Source organism: Lolium rigidum, chromosome 3, assembly GCF_022539505.1.
Source record: "Lolium rigidum isolate FL_2022 chromosome 3, APGP_CSIRO_Lrig_0.1, whole genome shotgun sequence".
Lineage (NCBI taxonomy): Eukaryota > Viridiplantae > Streptophyta > Magnoliopsida > Poales > Poaceae > Lolium > Lolium rigidum.
Window position 1 is genome coordinate 30,742,163 of NC_061510.1, and position 17,581 is coordinate 30,759,743.

Here is a 17,581-nt window from a genome sequence, read left to right on the forward strand (position 1 = left end):
TCTAGCTACCGCTATGGACACATAGTCCAGGGGTGGACTACTCACACATCGATCCGGAGGCGATCATGGCGATGAAGAGACCTCCGGGAGATGATTCCCCTCTCCGGCAGGGTGCCGGAGGCGATCTCCCGAATCCCCCGAGATGGGATTGGCGGCGGCGTCTCCGGAAGGTTTTCCGTATCGTGGCTCTCGGCATCGGGGGTTTCGCGACGGAGGCTTTAAGTAGGCGGAAGGGCGGAGTCGGGAGAGTCACGGGGGCCCCACACGCTAGGGCCGCGCGGGCCCCCTCTAGGCCGCGCCGCCCTAGTGTGGCGGCGCCCCGTGGCCCCACTTCGTCTCCCCTCCGGTCTTCTGGAAGCTTCGTGGAAAAATAGGCCCCCGGGCGTTGATTTCGTCCGATTCCGAGAATATTTCCTTACTAGGATTTCTGAAACCAAAAACGAGTACAAAACGAAGAATCGGCTCTTCGGCATCTCGTCAATAGGTTAGTGCCGGAAAATGCATAAATATGACATATAATGTGTATAAAACATGTGAGTATCATCATAAAAGTAGCATGGAACATAAGAAATTATAGATACGTTTGGGACGTATCAAGCATCCTCAAGCTTAGTTCCTACTCGCCCTCGAGTAGGTAAACGATAACAAAGATAATTTCTGAAGTGACATGCTATCATAATCTTGATCATACTATTGTAAAGCATATGAAATGAATGCAGCGATTTGAAGCAATGATGAAGATAATGAGTAAAAAATGAATCATATAGCAATGACTTTTCATGAATAATACTTTCAAGACAAGCATCAATAAGACTTGCATAAGAGTTACTCATAAAGCAATAAGTTCAAAGTAAAGGTATTGAAGCAACACAAAGGAAGATAAAGTTTCAGCGGTTGCTTTCAACTTCAACATGTATATCTCATGGATAATTGTCAACACAAAGTAATATAACAAGTGCAATAAGTAAACATGTAAGAATCAATGCACACAGTTGGTACAAGTGTTTGCTTCTAAATAGAAAGAATAGGCAAACTGAGTCAACAATAAAGTAAAAGATAGGCCCTTCGCAGAGGGAAGCATTGATTACTATTTTTGTGCTAGAGCTTTTCATTTTGAAAACAAGAAACAATTTTGTCAACGGTAGTAATAAAGCATATGTGTTATGTATAATATATCCCATAAGTTGCAAGCCTCATGCATAGTATACTAATAGTGCTCGCACCTTGTCCTAATTAGCTTAGATTAACACGGATTATCATTGCATAGCACATGTTTCAACCAAGTGTCACAAAGGGGTACCTCTATGCCGCCTGTACAAAGGTCTAAGGAGAAAGCTCGTATTGGATTTCTCGCTTTTGTTTATTCTCAACTTAGACATCCATACCGGGACAACATAGACAACAGATAATGGACTCCTCTTTAATGCATAAGCATTCAACAACAGTTAATTTTCTCATAAGAGATTGAGGATTAGTTGTCCAAACTGAAACTTCCACCATGAATCATGGCTTTAGTTAGCGGCCCAATGTTCTTCTCTAACATTATGCATACTCAAACCATTTGATCATGAAAATCTCCCTTACTTCAGACAAGACGAACATGCATAGCAACTCACATGATATTCAACAAAGGTAAAAGTTGATGGCGTCCCCGTAAACATGGTTACCGCTCAACAAGCAACTTATTAAGAAATGAGACACATAAGTACATATTCTTCACCACGATAGTTTTTAAGGCTATTTGTCCCATGAGCTATATATTGCAAAGGCAAAGAATAGAAATTTTAAAGGTAGCACTCAAGTAATGTACTTTGAAATGGCGGAGAAATACCATGTGGTAGGTATGTATGGTGGACACAAATGGCATAGTTATTGGCTCAAGGATTTGGATGCACGAGAAGAATTCCTCTCAATACAAGGCTAGGCTAGCAAGGTTGTTTGAAGCAAACTCAAGTATAAAAGGTGCAGCAAAGCTCACATATGAACATATTGTAACTATTATAAGACTTTACATTGTCTCCTTATTGTTCAAACACCTCAACCAGAAAATATCTAGACTCTAGAGATCAATCATGCAAACCAAATTTTAACAAGCTCTATGTAGTTATTCATTAATGAGTACAAGGTACATGATTCAAGAGCTTAAACATGATCTATATAAGCACAACAATTGCCAAGTATCACATTATTCAAGACATTAAACCATTTACCACGTGCAACATTTTCCGTTTCCAACCATATAACAATGAATGAAATGGTCCAACTTTCGCAATGAACATTAAAGATGAAGCTAAGAACACATGTGTTCATACGAAACAGCGGAGCGTGTCTCTCTCCCAAACAAAGAATGCTAGGATCCGATTTTATTCAAACAAAAACAAAAACAAAAACAAACAGACGCTCCAAGTAAAGAACATAAGATGTGACGGAAGAAAAATATAGTTTCACTAGAGGAACCTGATAAGTTGTCGATGAAGAAGGGATGCCTTGGGCATCCCCAAGCTTAGACGCTTGAGTCTTCTTAAAATATGCAGGGATGAACCACGGGGGCATCCCCAAGCTTTGACTTTTCACTCTTCTTGATCATATTGTATCATCCTCCTCTCTTGACCCTTGAAAACTTCCTCCACACCAAACTCGAAACAAACTCATTAGAGGGTCAGTGCATAATTCATATATTCAGAGGTGACATAATCATTCTTAACACTTCTGGACATTGCTCAAAGCTACTGAAAGTTAATGCAACAAAGAAATCCATCTAACATAGCAAAACAGGCAATGCGAAATAAAAGGCAGAATCTGTCAAAACAGAACAGTTCGTAAAGACGAATTTTAAAGTGGCACCAGATTTGCTCAGATGAAAATGCCCAAATTGAATGAAAGTTGCGTACATATCTGAGGATCACGCACGTAAATTGGCAGATTTTTCTGAGCTACCTACAGAGAGGCAGGTCGAAATTTGTGACAGCAAGAAATCTGTTTCTACGCAGTAATCCAAATCTAGTATTGGCTTTACTATCAAAGATTTTACTTGGCACAACAATGCATTAAAATAAAGATAAGGAGAGGTTGCTACAGTAGTAAACAACTTCCAAAACTCAAATATAAAACAAAGTGCAGAAGTAAAATAATGGGTTGTCTCCCATAAGCGCTTTTCTTTAACGCCTTTCAGCTAGGCGCAGAAAGTGTGTATCAAGTAACATCGAGAGATGAAGCATCAACATCAATAGGTATCTTAGATGCTCCCCCATCCGTAGTGGTGCTAAGGGCTTTGTCAAATTTAGGCCTATAATAGCTTTTTGGCTTAGGCACTTTAGAGGCATACATGAATTTTTGCTCCTTACCCACATAAGCTTTCTCCTTAAACTTAAGAGAAGAAAAAGTTGAACCCAATCCCATAGCTTCTTCAAGTTCACTAATCGTGGGTTCGATTATCATGAGTAGCACAAGTTTCTAAAACAGCAATTCTCTCATTAATTCCACCTAGAGATTTATCAAGTTTATCAGTGCTATTAAGTAAGATTCCCAATTTAGTCTCAATACTTGGAAGATCTTTCTCTATGACCTCCAACTTTTTCATGACATCTTCAAGAGAGACTTAAATTTTAGTTTCATTAATAGGTGGTATTCCGACTAGACTCTCAATAATGCAACTAGCTTCTAAAGCAGGAGTGCCTAGGAAATTACCTCCCGCAAGAGTATCAAGAACATACCTATTCCAGCTAGAGATACCAACATAAAAGTTCCTAAGTAGTATAATAGTGGAGTGTTTCTTAATGCACCTATGATGAGCATCGCTAATTCTATACCAAGCATCTTTAAAACTTTCTCCCTCTTGTTGCTTAAAGGAACGAACTTCAACTTCCGGATTACTCATTTTTAGTGGTAGTAAATAAAGCAAACTAGATTAAGTAAATGCAAGTAACTAATTTTTTTGTGTTTTTAATATAGAGAATAAGACAGTAAATAAAGTAAAACTAGCAACTATTTTTTTTGTGTTTTGATATAATGCAGCAAACAAAGCAGTAAATAAAATAAAGCAAGACAAAAACAAAGTAAAGAGATTGGAAGTGGAGACTCCCCTTGCAGCGTGTCTTGATCTCCCCGGCAACGGTGCCAGAAATTTGCTTGATGCGTGTAGTTGACACGTCCGTTGGGAACCCCAAGAGGAAGGTGTGATGCGCACAGTAGCAAGTTTCCTCGATAAGAAACCAAGGTTTAATCGAACCAGTAGGAGTCAAGAAGCACGTTGAAGGTTGTTGGTGGCGGAGTGTAGTGCGGCGCAACACCAGGGATTCCGGCGCCAACGTGGAACCTACACAACACAATCAAAGTACTTTGCCCCAACGTAACAGTGAGGTTGTCAATCTCACCGGCTTGCTGTAAACAAAGGATTAGATGTATAGTGTGGAAGATGATGATTGTTTGCGAAGAACAAGTAAAGAACAATTGCAGTAGATTGTATTTCAGATGTAAAGAATAGGACCGGGGTCCACAGTTCACTAGTGGTGTCTCTCCCATAAGATAAACAGATGTTGGGTGAACAAATTACAGTTGGGCAATTGACAAATAAAGAAGGCATAACAATGCACATACATATATCATGATGAGTACTATGAGATTTAATCGGGGCATTACGACAAAGTACATAGACCACTATCCAAGCATGCATCTATGCCTAAAAAGTCCACCTTCAGAGTTATCATCCGAACCCCTCCGGCATTAAGTTGTAAACAACGGACAATTGCATTAAGTATGGTGCGTAATGTAATCAACACAAATATCCTTAGACAAAGCATCGATGTTTTATCCCTAGTAGCAACAGCACATCCACAACCTTAGAACTTTCTCGTCATCGTCCCTGCATTTAATGGAGGCATGAACCCACTATCGAGCATAAATACTCCCTCTTGGAGTCACAAGTATCAACTTGGTCGAGCCTCTACTAGCAACGGAGAGCATGCAAGAACATAAATAACATATATGATAGATTGATAATCAACTTGACATAGTATTCAATATTCATCGGATCCCAACAAACACAACATGAAGGATTACAAATAGATGATCTTGATCATGATAGGCAGCTCACAAGATCTAACATGATAGCACAATGAGGAGAAGACAACCATCTAGCTACTGCTATGGACCCATAGTCCAGGGGTGGACTACTCACACATCGATCCGGAGGCGATCATGGCGATGAAGAGACCTCCGGGAGATGATTCCCCTCTCTCGGCGGGTGCCGGAGGCGATCTCCTGAATCCCCCGAGATGGGATTGGCGGCGGCGGTGTCTCTGGAAGGTTTTCCGTATCGTGGCTCTCGGTACTGGGGGTTTCGCGACGGAGGCTTTAAGTAGGCGGAAGGGCGGAGTCGGGAGAGTCACGGGGGCCCCACACGCTAGGGCCGCGCGGGCCCCCTCTAGGCCGCGCCGCCCTAGTGTGGCGACGCCCCGTGGCCCCACTTCGTCTCCCCTCCGGTCTTCTGGAAGCTTCGTGGAAAAAATAGGCCCCTGGGCGTTGATTTCGTCCAATTCCGAGAATATTTCCTTACTAGGATTTCTGAAACCAAAAACAGCAGAAAACAAAGAATCGGCTCTTCGGCATCTCGTCAATAGGTTAGTGCCAGAAAATGCATAAATATGACATATAATGTGTATAAAACATGTGAGTATCATCATAAAAGTAGCATGGAACATAAGAAATTATAGATACGTTTGGGACGTATCACATCCCTCGATCATGGATCACCGAGGTTTAATCTTATTTCGCCGGTTCTCTTGTAGATGCACCGTGCTTTCGACATGTACCGCAACGACACCGACCTGACGTTCAAGTACCTCAACGTCTTCTCCCGCATCGAGAATTGCGAGAAGTGGGCGGACGTACGCCGGAACCTCGCGAAGAACAAGGACGAGCAGTACAACCCCAACGCTCTAGCCCCTGCCGTGTCGGCGGGCCGCCCCGAGCTCGGACAGAAGAAGCTCAAAGAACTGAAGAAGGCAGGCCATCCCGCCGAAAGGTTGCAGGAATACTTTGACAAGTGTTGGGTCGACGCGAGGGCGCACGCCGCCGGGAGGGACGACAAGTACGACGTCAGACGTCCACTCCCACCGCTGCGACTCCGGCGGCCAACGATGCATCGTCGCCTGACTCCGCGGCAGACAAGCTGCAAGAAGGGACTGCCGATGTTCCTGTTATCCTCTAGTTTCTTCTAGATCACCGGTATGCTACTGATCCGATCGCCGAACTATTTGGGCGATGCTTTTGTGTAGCTGGAAGCCGAACTGATCCTAGAAACCTATGTAATCAACATTTAAAGGAATGATAGTATCATATAAACACTTTTTCCTTCCAAGGGCAGTAATCCCCCTGATGTTAAACAATGAAACTAACACTGTAACTTCTTCCTGGGGTGTTTGGCCCGAGATTTCCTAATTACTTCTATCCATTTCTCACCAACATCCTCATAATCATCATCTACACAATTACTTCTGCTAAAAGCATCTATGTCCCTAGCAAGATCTACAGAATCAACAACAAGACTTATCACATGGGTTACATCCCTACTCATATGATATTCAAGAGCAATTCTCTCCCTAGGAATCTCATTCACTACACACACCCCATTAGTATAACTAAGCTATTGTATCCTCAATTAGATTTCTATCATAGATTTTTGGAGGAAAACCATCTAAATTCCCTCCATTCTCACACACATTATCTATATGTGAAGACTTACAACTAGCGCTAATAACAGAAATATTAACACCAACACTTTTAGCCATGGATTTAAGATCTATAACATCTATAGACTCGAAATATTGGGATTGATTATACCTTTAAACTTCTTGTTGGGCTCCTCCAGGTTACTCCTTCTTTTGTATTCCATAGCTTTCTCCATTACATTCATGGATCTATCCACCCTGGAACTCTGTCTTGTAACCTGCACAGGGCCCCACACCTTGCCTTTTTTGGATTTCCTTTGGTCATCTAGCTTCTCCCCCATCCCATGTCAATCCTCTCAAAGCTGGGAATGATCTCATCCGGGAGGGGGCAATTGTGCATCTCACTGTCCATGCTATCCCCTTCCAAGTCAATCCTCTGCTGGCAAGACATGTGATCCCGCTCTTCCATGAGAAACTCATCTACTTCTTTCCTTACTGCCTCAATATCCTCACCAGAGACACTATTCCACACAAACTTTCCATCCTCATCAATACAACCATTCTTCAGTAACAAGTCATACACCTCAGAGCCACTGACATATTCCTTCAGTTCAGTTTCTCCACCACCAACTCTCCTCACAATGTGACTAGAGCTGGGAGAAGTGGGGGTTACATTCCGATTGTTACTAGAAGAGGCATTACCATTTGGAGCATTCCTATAAGTTTCAATCCCATCTTGTTGTCCATTCACTCGATCTTCCTTATCTCTACCACCATTGTCATCAAATGGTGGAGGAGGTGGTTGAGGAGGATCATCAGCCACCCCCATAGCAGGATCCCCTTCCACTTCAAACAACAACTGGTAAAACTTGCCCTGGAAGTGAAACAACCTACCAGCTAGGATTCTGGTAGGATCTTTGCATTTGATTCTCACCCTTACTACCTCAGCATAGTCTTTAAACACACTCATCCACTCTACTTTCTGGAGGATACCACAAACAGAGACTGCTTGGGCAATAGAATCCCACGCACACCAGGGTGGTTGCAAGCCATAGACTTTCATCTAGGTCTCCTGCATCACCGCCACAGGATCTGGATCATCATTCCAGGCTTCCAATTTCACCCACACTCCAAGTTTGGTTAGGCCAAATCTAGGATATCCAATCACTTGTTCCACTGGAAAATGAGGAGGGAATTTGACCATGTATGACCAATGAGTTAACTCCCTAATCTGCCAAGTTCTTTGTTGTTGCCACATGATTCACAATCACATCAGGAACCTCAATGTGAAAGAAACCCAAACCAGTAGCAGCACTCTCCAAATACTTGGCAATCTGTTGTGGACTTTTTTATCATAGGACACTTTTCAACATGATGATTAGTAGTTTTTGTAGATGAAACAAAAGGCTTTTTTGTCGCATGACTGCTTAAAGTGACCAGGTTCTCCGCACCCTAGGCAGATAGTGTCAACATATGACATTTGGTTGGTGATAACCTAAGATGAAGAGTCTCCATTGCTACTCCTCTTCTTTCTTCTGCATCTGCTTACTTTGCACCCCTTTACCTCTATTAGCAATATCACCATCTTATTTTGATAGAATTCTTGGCAAGTGGGGCAATCCACTGGTTGGACTAATGGCCAAATTGCTGTGGAGAAAATAAGGGATATGCACCTGGGAAAGCCCAAGGAGGAGGCATCCCCCAGACATAAAACCATAAGGCTGAGGAGGGAAAGGAAAACGAGCTTGCTCCTGGAAACCATGGAATTGCTGCTTGATGCTGTTGCTGTTGAGGATTCTGCTGGAATTGACATGATTTAGCTTTTAATATAATATAAATCTTTTTCGTCGGGACAATGGAGGTAGCAATACGTATGCATGATGGCCATGAGCACATCACAAATGCCCTTGGCCACTTGTTGGGTGATGCAGCAATAATCGACCTTGCAGGGTCAAAAACAATACTTTCGCCTTGTCTTAAGAGTTAATAAGATACAGCAGCTGACGCAGCATTAGACAACCACTGGACTAACATATTGTCGTATTGGTTGTACGCATCAGCCTATAATCGACCATGCGCCTTAATTTACTAAAACAGCGCAGGAATTCGCCTCGTTTTAAAATACAGTAGCTGCTGCTGTCCAACGCGCGCTACTCGATCCGGATCAGTATATCCGTGCTGTTTTTGTCGGCATGCCATCCTGCGCACCGAAGGATCTAAACACTCTGAATCTCTATGCATCTATATATGTAAATGTAATATGCAGGACTATGCAATAGCACCCCATCAAATTCAACCGCTGGCTAGCTAGCTCTGTTGTGCGTGTGCCTAGTGAGAAAGAAATGGAAGCGGGCGACTTGGCATGGTGGCTAGGCATCCTGCTCGGCGCCGTCCCGCTGCTGGCTTTCGCAGTCTGGCACTGCAACGACGCTTTCTACTGCGCCGCCTTCGCGCTGCGCCGTCGTGGGCTTGACCGCCGGCTCCCGCCGGGCCACATGGGTCTCCCATTCTTCGGTGAGACAGGGGCCATGCTATGGCGCTTCAAGGTGACGCGCCGCCCCGACGGCTTCATCGAGGCGAGGAAGAAGGCGTACGGAGAAGGCGTGGGCATGTACAGGTCCCACCTCTTCGGCCACCCGACTATCGTCGTCTGCCTCCCGTCGGTCAACAGGTTCGTTCTGCAGGCCCACGACAGCTTCTGGGTCCGCTGGCCGGCCAAGGACCTCCTTGGCCTGTCGTCCATGTTCAACGCCGAGGGGAGCGCGCACACCAGAATCAGGGGATATGTCGTCGCGTCCTTCAGCCAGCCCAGGTCACTCCGGAACATCGCGCGGGTCGCGCAGCCGCGCGTCGCGGCGGCGCTGCGGTCGTGGGCTGAAAAGGGAACCATCACCGCCGCTACAGAGTTCAGGAAAGTAGGTCGTTCAATTTGCTCTCTACCTCATTCTTAGTTACATGTATAGTACGGAGTAGTATACAGTAAGTGCATCCATGCATGCATGGAAAAACCTTGCTACTTGCCAAGATATGGATAAATATTCTCTGCGAATTTCAGCTCATGTTCGAGTGCACCTGCGAGATATTTATAAGCATGAAGCCGTCACCTCTCGCAGCAAAGATGGATAAATGGTTTGCCGGCATACTTGACTCGCTGAGAGCATTGCCGGTGGACTTACCGGGAACAGCGCTGAACCATGGTCGAAAGGTACATGCATCAACTTACTCTTATCAAAAACTCGTTACCCTGAGTAACTGATCTGTCTTCATGGGTAAACAAACGATTTTCTATAAGAAAACCACCAAACTTTTCTAATTTTATAACTACTCCCTCTGGTTTTAAATACTTATGGCAGTTCAATATAATGAATGTTGACACATTTTACCTTACATTTTGTCTAAACTTGCGTCAAGTATTTGAAATCGGAGGGAGTACTAATTCTAAAGGAATAGGAGTAGTATACTAGATAATTGGTAGTACATGACAATAGTATTATCGTATTAGGTTTGTCATTAAATATGTGGTCGTAATATCAAAAAATTCTTAATATTTAGCTAAGATACATGTAAAAAGTAGATGACTTCAGAGTCTAAGACTCATATATTTACAATAAAAAGGGACTATAATACGTATACTACTACAAAGAAAAAAGCAAAACAACATAAGTTTACGGCTGGTTTGTTGTATTTGTAGTGTCGACGGAAGCTAAACGCAGTGTTCCAAGTGGAGCTTGAGAAGAGGAGGAAGCAGGAGAAACGCGGTCATGTGGGGGAAGAAGACTATGCTGATGATTTGATGAGTGGGCTAATGAACATGGTAGACGATCAAGGGAAGAAGTTGACTGATGAAGAAGTTTTGGACAACATAGTTTCCCTCGTTGCCGGAGGTTACGAGTCCACTGCCAGTGCCATCTTATGGGCTACTTACCACTTAGCCCAATCCCCAGATGTCCTTGCCAAGCTACGGGTATTTTTTTTATGCTGGCACACTAATCCTGGCTGGTACAATATTTTACATCTGTATCTTCATGTAAATTAAAATGGATATTGCTTTTATTTTATAGGAAGAGAATTTCACGTTGAGTAGGGGTAACAATTCAAATTTCATTAGCCGTGATGACATCACCAAGATGAAGTACACGGCTAAGGTATGTGCCCCCTCTCCCCATAAACCATTGACATTGCTCATTTTTTTTTATCCTGCAAACTTTGCCGGACTCACCTACCCCAGCCCCACCATGTCCAGAGACCAGAGAACTTTAGTTCCTCTTTTGTTTTTTACTACACAAGAACAGTTAAAGATTCCGGAAATCTGAAAAAAATGAGGGTGCATTGATTTTGAGTGATTATTTATTTAAAAATAATGACAACTGATTGCCGGTGCAAAAGCAGTAACACATTTTCTTATATTGTTGCATATGTCTCTATTAATCATATTTCGTACCTACAATGTACACCCACATACTTTATATCATTCTCATGTAACTTGTATGTACGATTCATGTTAGACTTTTCCGAACTTCTAGCTAGGCATAATTTTGTCTCTCCAAACTTGCTGGGGTTAAGATCATGCATGCTGGGAGAGTGGGAGATAAGATAGTTTGGGGTGTTACGTAAGCGGAGAAAAAAAAAAGTGAGCTAAGTCATATGTTTAAAGAGAAAAAAAGTGGGATTTTCCAAAAAGTTACCCTCCGTTTCATAGTTTTTATCGTGATTTTAGCTTAAATTTGAAATTACATGACATTTTTCTTGGAACAGAGAAAGTACCTACTATAGATTAATACATGTGCTTGGGGGCCTTTGATTAGTTTCTTCTTGCATTATTGGTTGAGTGTAGGTAGTCGAAGAAGCAATTCGGTTGGCCAACATTGCTCCCATGGTACATCGTGTTGCATACAGGGACATCGAATATGGGGGTTATACGATACCGCAAGGTTGGCAAGTTGTGGTGTGGCTGCGCTCCATGCATATCGATGAAAAATACTATCAGGATCCACTTACCTTCAACCCGGACAGATGGGATGTAAGTTGATTAACGTGACAAAAAATAATTTAGTCACCAACCATATAAAAATGTCTAACACTAGAACGAAATGAATGGTTAAGCAGAATCCACCAAAGGCGGTCACAAATCAGGTATTTGGAGCTGGTAGCAGGACGTGCGCGGGCAACAGGCTCGCCAGGCTGCAGATCACCATCATGCTGCATCATATGTCAATTGGTTACGAGTGAGTTGATCGATCAGTCCCACATACTCCCCTCATTTGACTGGTTAGAGGATTTACTGTTGCCGAACAAAATTTACAAAAAACGCACTACATGATGCATTTTTCTTGTTTCAGATGGGAGATGCTTAATCCAGATGCGCGTCTTACTTACATTCCACAACCGACGCCGGTTGATGGCGCACCAATGGCATTCCGTAAACTTAGTACAAGTACCCGATGGACATGAGTGCTCAATTGCTCATGATATTCAGAACATTGCAGTGCTACTTGAACCGAATATGGCCCATTTTCATATTGATACCCGCCTATAACTAGTAAGGTGACTTCTACCGCATCTTTATCTCCAAGAATGTATATACTTTTCTTTGATAAGTGGCAGCCCGACCTTTGCCTCAATTGATGCATACAGTCTCTTCTTTTATTTTATAGCAAATGTTTTAATAATATATACATTCATCAAGTGCATCAATTGATGAATGTATACACATATGGTGGTGTCAATCCAATGTGTTTTTTGAAACACCTTGCTCTAGCTGTGCATTAGTGTATTTGTAATTCATTTTAAGCAAATGATAATATTTGTTAGAAGCAATGGGAGCTTGCAATTATTTGACATGCAAAGACATTTGCTGTCATCAGTTTCTTACGTCAGTAATTGATATGTGCGAATATTTAACAAGAACTCTTTTGTGCTTGCTACACTACGGATTTAAAAATTAAGGAGCGAGACCAAACTCCTCCCAGGTCGCCTTGCACGAGGCGGCTCTGGAGGCTCCCACAAACCCTAACAAAAGCAAGGCTCGGTCTAGCATATCTAGCCGCCACAGCCACCGGCAGGCGGCAGCGCCCAGCTGCTAAAGGTGAGGGGTGATGGCGGCGCGCTCTGCATGTTCTCCTTCGCGTGGGGGTGGGGTCTTATAGGGGCGGCGGTTGGTGGACAGTGGGTCTGGCGGCGCGACCTTGGTGGCGGTTGCTGGAGCATGGCGAGGTTGCGACGGAGCCTGACGGGGAGAAGAGGAGGGCGGCAGCGGGGTGGTGCGGCAACAACAAGGTCGGGTGGGGGCGGCATGCTCAAGGTCACCGAGGCAGCGGCAAGGAGGCTCGGCCAGGAAAATTCCTAGCAACATCGAAAGCCTCTGACGTCTCCTCTTGTGGGCGACTTGCTTCTCCAATTACATTAGTCAATCTCCTTTGGCCCAACAAGGGGCCCATGAAGATTTCCTTGATCCAATGTGGGCCCATACTCGGTTACTACAGAGAAGACTTACAAGAAGACGGATTCTTGACGAACAAGGCAAGAAGATGTTGATAAAGGAAAGAATAGACTAGATCTTGATATAACCTAGTCTAGTTCAGATAGGATTCTCGGGACCTGGCCTACTATATAAAGGCCGGGAGAGGGCCTGCCGAACAACAACACGCGAAACCCGCACAATCTAGCAGATACAAACCCTAGAAACCTCGCTTCTCGGCGAGTTCCCCATAGCAGTCTATCGGCTGCCCATTGTAACCTATTTTACTCGATAAATCAAGCTCAGACAAGCAGGAAGGAAGGGTTTTACCTCATCGAGGACCCTGAACCTGGGTAAATCCCGCTCCATGTTTGTTTGGTATCCGATGTCTCGTGTTAACCTGCAGTATTCCCTCAACCCTAAGCCTCTCATGGTGGGCATTGCCAAGGAGCTCTCTCATTAATTGGCGCCATCTGTGGGAAACCTGTTGGTACAAGACACTTTATCAGCTGTTCTGATCGTGTCGGCTACACCTTCGCCGGCATTGACATAGGCATGCCTAAGGGGTATGTTGTATATATACTTCTGGTTTATTATTGTAGCCAAAGTCTCATAGCCACCCGTTTTCTCGATGGAATGCTTCAGATTACCCCGAGGGCCGTCAGTTCTAGTGGGGAAGCAAAGAAGAAAAGAGGAAACCTTGCTAGGTATCATGGGATGTTATGACATTGCCAACACATATAGATGGATTAGGCTTCACGGATTTGGAACTATATATTTAACTTTTGCCTGCTCACACGTTAATCATGAGTGCCAGCATACTGAAGGCAGTTTACTTCCTGAATGGGTCGATCTTGGAGGGTGAACTTGGGTCTCACCCATTGTAAATCTGGCGGTCAGTTTGAGATGGGCGAGATATTTTGTGCAAGGGCTCATCAGGCGCATTTGTGCCGGGCTTACTACACGGATTTGGACTGATAATTGGTTTCCAAGAGACACGAGGAAACCAATTATTTCAATTATGGTTGATCCTCCACAGATGGTATCCAAATTAATTGATGAGACATTGACATCATGGAAAAAGGACCTGGTTGGTTCATGCTTTTTTTACCAATGAATGCTGCTGCAACCCTTAGTATACCATTGTGCACTAGAAGGCAACCTGATTGGAACTTTGACCCCAAATGTTTATTCTTTGTACAATCTGCATACATGATGATTATCAACACGAAAAAAACAGGGATAAATATTTTGAGGGCAACCATGGTTCGTCCAATGCCAAGTCCGAGATGAAGGGTTGGAGCTCCTTGTGGAAGACCTATGTCCTCTCCATAATCATAATATTCCTTTGGAGACGAGCCTAGCAGTCCTTGCCTACAGCTCACCCGTTGGAGCATAGGAATACTGCGAGATCAAGCACCTGCACCTTATGCGGAGCTGAAGATTCGTGGAGACACTCCTTAATTGAATGCAACATGGCAAATAGTGTACGGGTTTTATCGGATGACCTAATGGTGGAACACTTGATTGCATGTGGAGAGGAGAATGCCTAGCATTGGCTATTTGGTCTAATGGAAACATTGCCGCATGATCAGTTTGTACGTCTTACTATCTCCCTCTGTGCTATTTGAACGATAAGAAGAAATGCTATTTATGAAGACATATTTCAGAGCCCCCGTCAACTAATGGATTTGTCAACTCATTCCTAGTTGAGCTAAGGTGTCTAGCGAAAACTTCCGTTCAAGCTTCGGCCAGGGTACCAACTACATGCGCGACACCATGATGGATCCCGCCACTGATGATTACACCTAAACTAATGTTGATTCAACTGTTTTGAAGATGGGGGAGAAAGGCGATGCGGCTGCATTTTTGTCGCACCAGTAATAGTTTATACCTTGGATCATCAGTGATTGTCTTCCCTCGCATTACCGATCCAGCAATCTCGGAAGCTTTGGTTAGGCACTCCCTATTATACAAATGTCCGTGTAAACATTATTACCAATGAAGGTTGTAAAAAAAGGTGACATGCCCACCATTCGCCATGACATGGCATTATGACATCGTTTCCCATGAAAAAAAGCATGCGTTATTGAAAGTGCATGGAGCCCCCATGTGTGGTTTTGTAATTAATGATAATCCCTATGAACTAATGTTTGCATTGAGTTATATTTGTAGGAGTTGTCCATAGGCAATGCATGAACCATATGTTGGCTTCAAGATTGCAATAAGAAGCATATGTAGAAGATCAAGTGTCAAGTATGTCTTGAAGATGAAGATGAAGTGAGCCCTCAAGTTTTACTTCAAGACATCAACGATGAAGAATGAAGAAATGAAGTGCAAGTTCAAGACGAGCCATCTCGATGAGATCATTTGTTTGAATCTTGTCATCCATATGGTGATCATGGATATGTGAAGATGCGCCTAAGAAGAAGCTCTCACATGATGGATTATGGGGGAGCAATCCACAAGACTTCATCAAGTAAGCACAATCAAGAAAGACGTTCCATCTTGTTGCGGTCAAGACCATCATCATCGAGCTCAAGTGGAATGCGCAAGATTAAGGTTTGCTCTTGATAGGGTTTCTTTCTTACCGGTCTTATGGTGTAGTTGGAGATCGATTTATAGTTTAGTCGCCGTACTATCAAGAGGGCTCTCGAGTGAGTAACCCGATCGTATCCTTTGGAGAGCTCAAACCTTTGCATCCTTGCATCATCTTTCTTGGTTGTTATTTTGATCTTATCCATGTGATGTTTTAAAGCTTGAGCTTATTCTCATGACAAGCTCTAGTTCATCGAGAATGGTTTTTGCACGGACAACTTGTTGCATTTTCGAGGTTGGAGGTTTTACCGGTATGTCTTTTTTTAGATAGGTCAAACCTTTCATCATTTATTTCTATCCTACATTAATGGACTATGATGGTTCCCTGCATGATCTTGTAGAGCTTGTTACTAGCTTCGAAACGAGCCCAAGATCATCAAAATTGGAGTCCGGATGCTCAAGTTATGGTCTTTCTCGAAAATGGCTAAGGACCTACGAAAATGAGCCCCTGGATCCCCTGGAAATTTGGCTGGAAATTTCACTTTCCAGACCGGAATTTCCGGTGGGGGCGGAATTTCCGGCCTAAGTAAGGGCCGGAAATTACGGCCTGTTATGCCCCAATGGCTCGATTCTTCTTCCTCCTTGGGCTGGTTGCTTCTTTCACTCACTCTCTCTACTCCATTGTTGCCCTTGAGAAGCTTCCTCTCCCTCTAATCCCTCCATGATTCTTGCACCTATTTAAGGAAAAATAGAGAGGAGATCTATATCTACATCTTGACCAATCAAATCCCTCTCGTTGTGAGGGGAACCCACTAGATCTAGATCTTGGAGAAATTTACTGTTCCTCCTCTTATTTGTTCTTCCTCTCTTATTTCCCCAATAGTTTTTGTAACTTTGTTGGAATTTGAGAGAGAATGACTTGAGCATCTTTGTGGTGTTCCGGCCATTGCATTTGGTGCATCGGTTTGAGTTCTCCACGGTGATTCGTGGAAGTGAAAACAAGAAGGTTGTTACTCTTGGTTTCTTGGAACCCTAGACGGATTTTAGGTCTTTGTGGTGATTTGTTGGGAGCCTCCAATTAAGTTGTGGATGTGTGCCCCAACCTTTGTGTAAGTGTTACCACCAGAATTTGACCGGATCAGAGGTGGGCCGCGATTGAAGATGGGCTTGAAGAATATACATAGAAGAAATACATGAATCGGCCTTGTATACAAAGTTTGGGCTAGTTTGCCCGTGTATCTGTAACATAGTAGGATACGTGTCGGTTAGATAGAGTTTGGCTCGTACACGGTTGGGATTATTCCCACGTTAGAAAGTCTACGGACTATAAATATGTATCTAGGGTTTATGAAATAAACAACAATCACGTTCACCATAAACCAATCTAGGCGCATCGCCAACTCCCTTGTCTCGAGGGTTTCTTCCGGGTAAGCATCATGCTGCCTAGATCGCATCTTGCGATCTAGGCAAGACACGTTTATTCGTCATTCATGCGTTGCTCGTGCTGAAGCCTTGTTGATGGCGAGCAACGTAGTTATCATAGATGTGTTAGGGTTAGCATTGTTTCATATTATCATATGCTTTCGTCCGTGCAACCCTTAGACGTCTAGCCGTCCTTACACCTATCTTGGGTGTAAGGGCGGCACCCCGCTTGATCATTATTTAGTAGATCCGATCCGTTATGATTGCTCCTTGTTCTTCAAGGATTAGTTTAATATCTCGCATAGTTAGGCCTTACAAACGGGTTGAAGGATCCAAGTGGCGCGTAGGGTGTAGTTTGCTAGCCCTAGACAGGATGTTCCGGGGATCAACTTCGTGTTGGTTTTTAGGCCTTGTCTAGGGTCGGTTTACGATCACCGTGCGTGGCCGCCGGGCTCAATCACGAGTAGGATGTTCCGATTATGTGGTGAAAACCCTA

At 43.6% G+C, this 17,581-nt stretch overlaps 1 protein-coding gene across 1 annotated transcript in view; it reads left to right on the forward strand.

The window, feature by feature from the left end:
* The first annotated feature begins 9,010 nt into the window (after positions 1–9,010).
* The window catches only part of LOC124694588 (ent-kaurenoic acid oxidase 1-like), a 28,092-nt gene continuing 19,521 nt past the window's right edge, over positions 9,011–17,581 (forward strand). The window contains exons 1-7 of the mRNA XM_047227557.1: positions 9,011–9,583; positions 9,724–9,873; positions 10,360–10,632; positions 10,730–10,813; positions 11,503–11,688; positions 11,775–11,893; positions 12,008–12,102. Of these exons, the coding sequence (XP_047083513.1) occupies positions 9,011–9,583; positions 9,724–9,873; positions 10,360–10,632; positions 10,730–10,813; positions 11,503–11,688; positions 11,775–11,893; positions 12,008–12,102 (1,480 nt within the window). The remainder of the gene's footprint in view (positions 9,584–9,723; positions 9,874–10,359; positions 10,633–10,729; positions 10,814–11,502; positions 11,689–11,774; positions 11,894–12,007; positions 12,103–17,581) is intronic.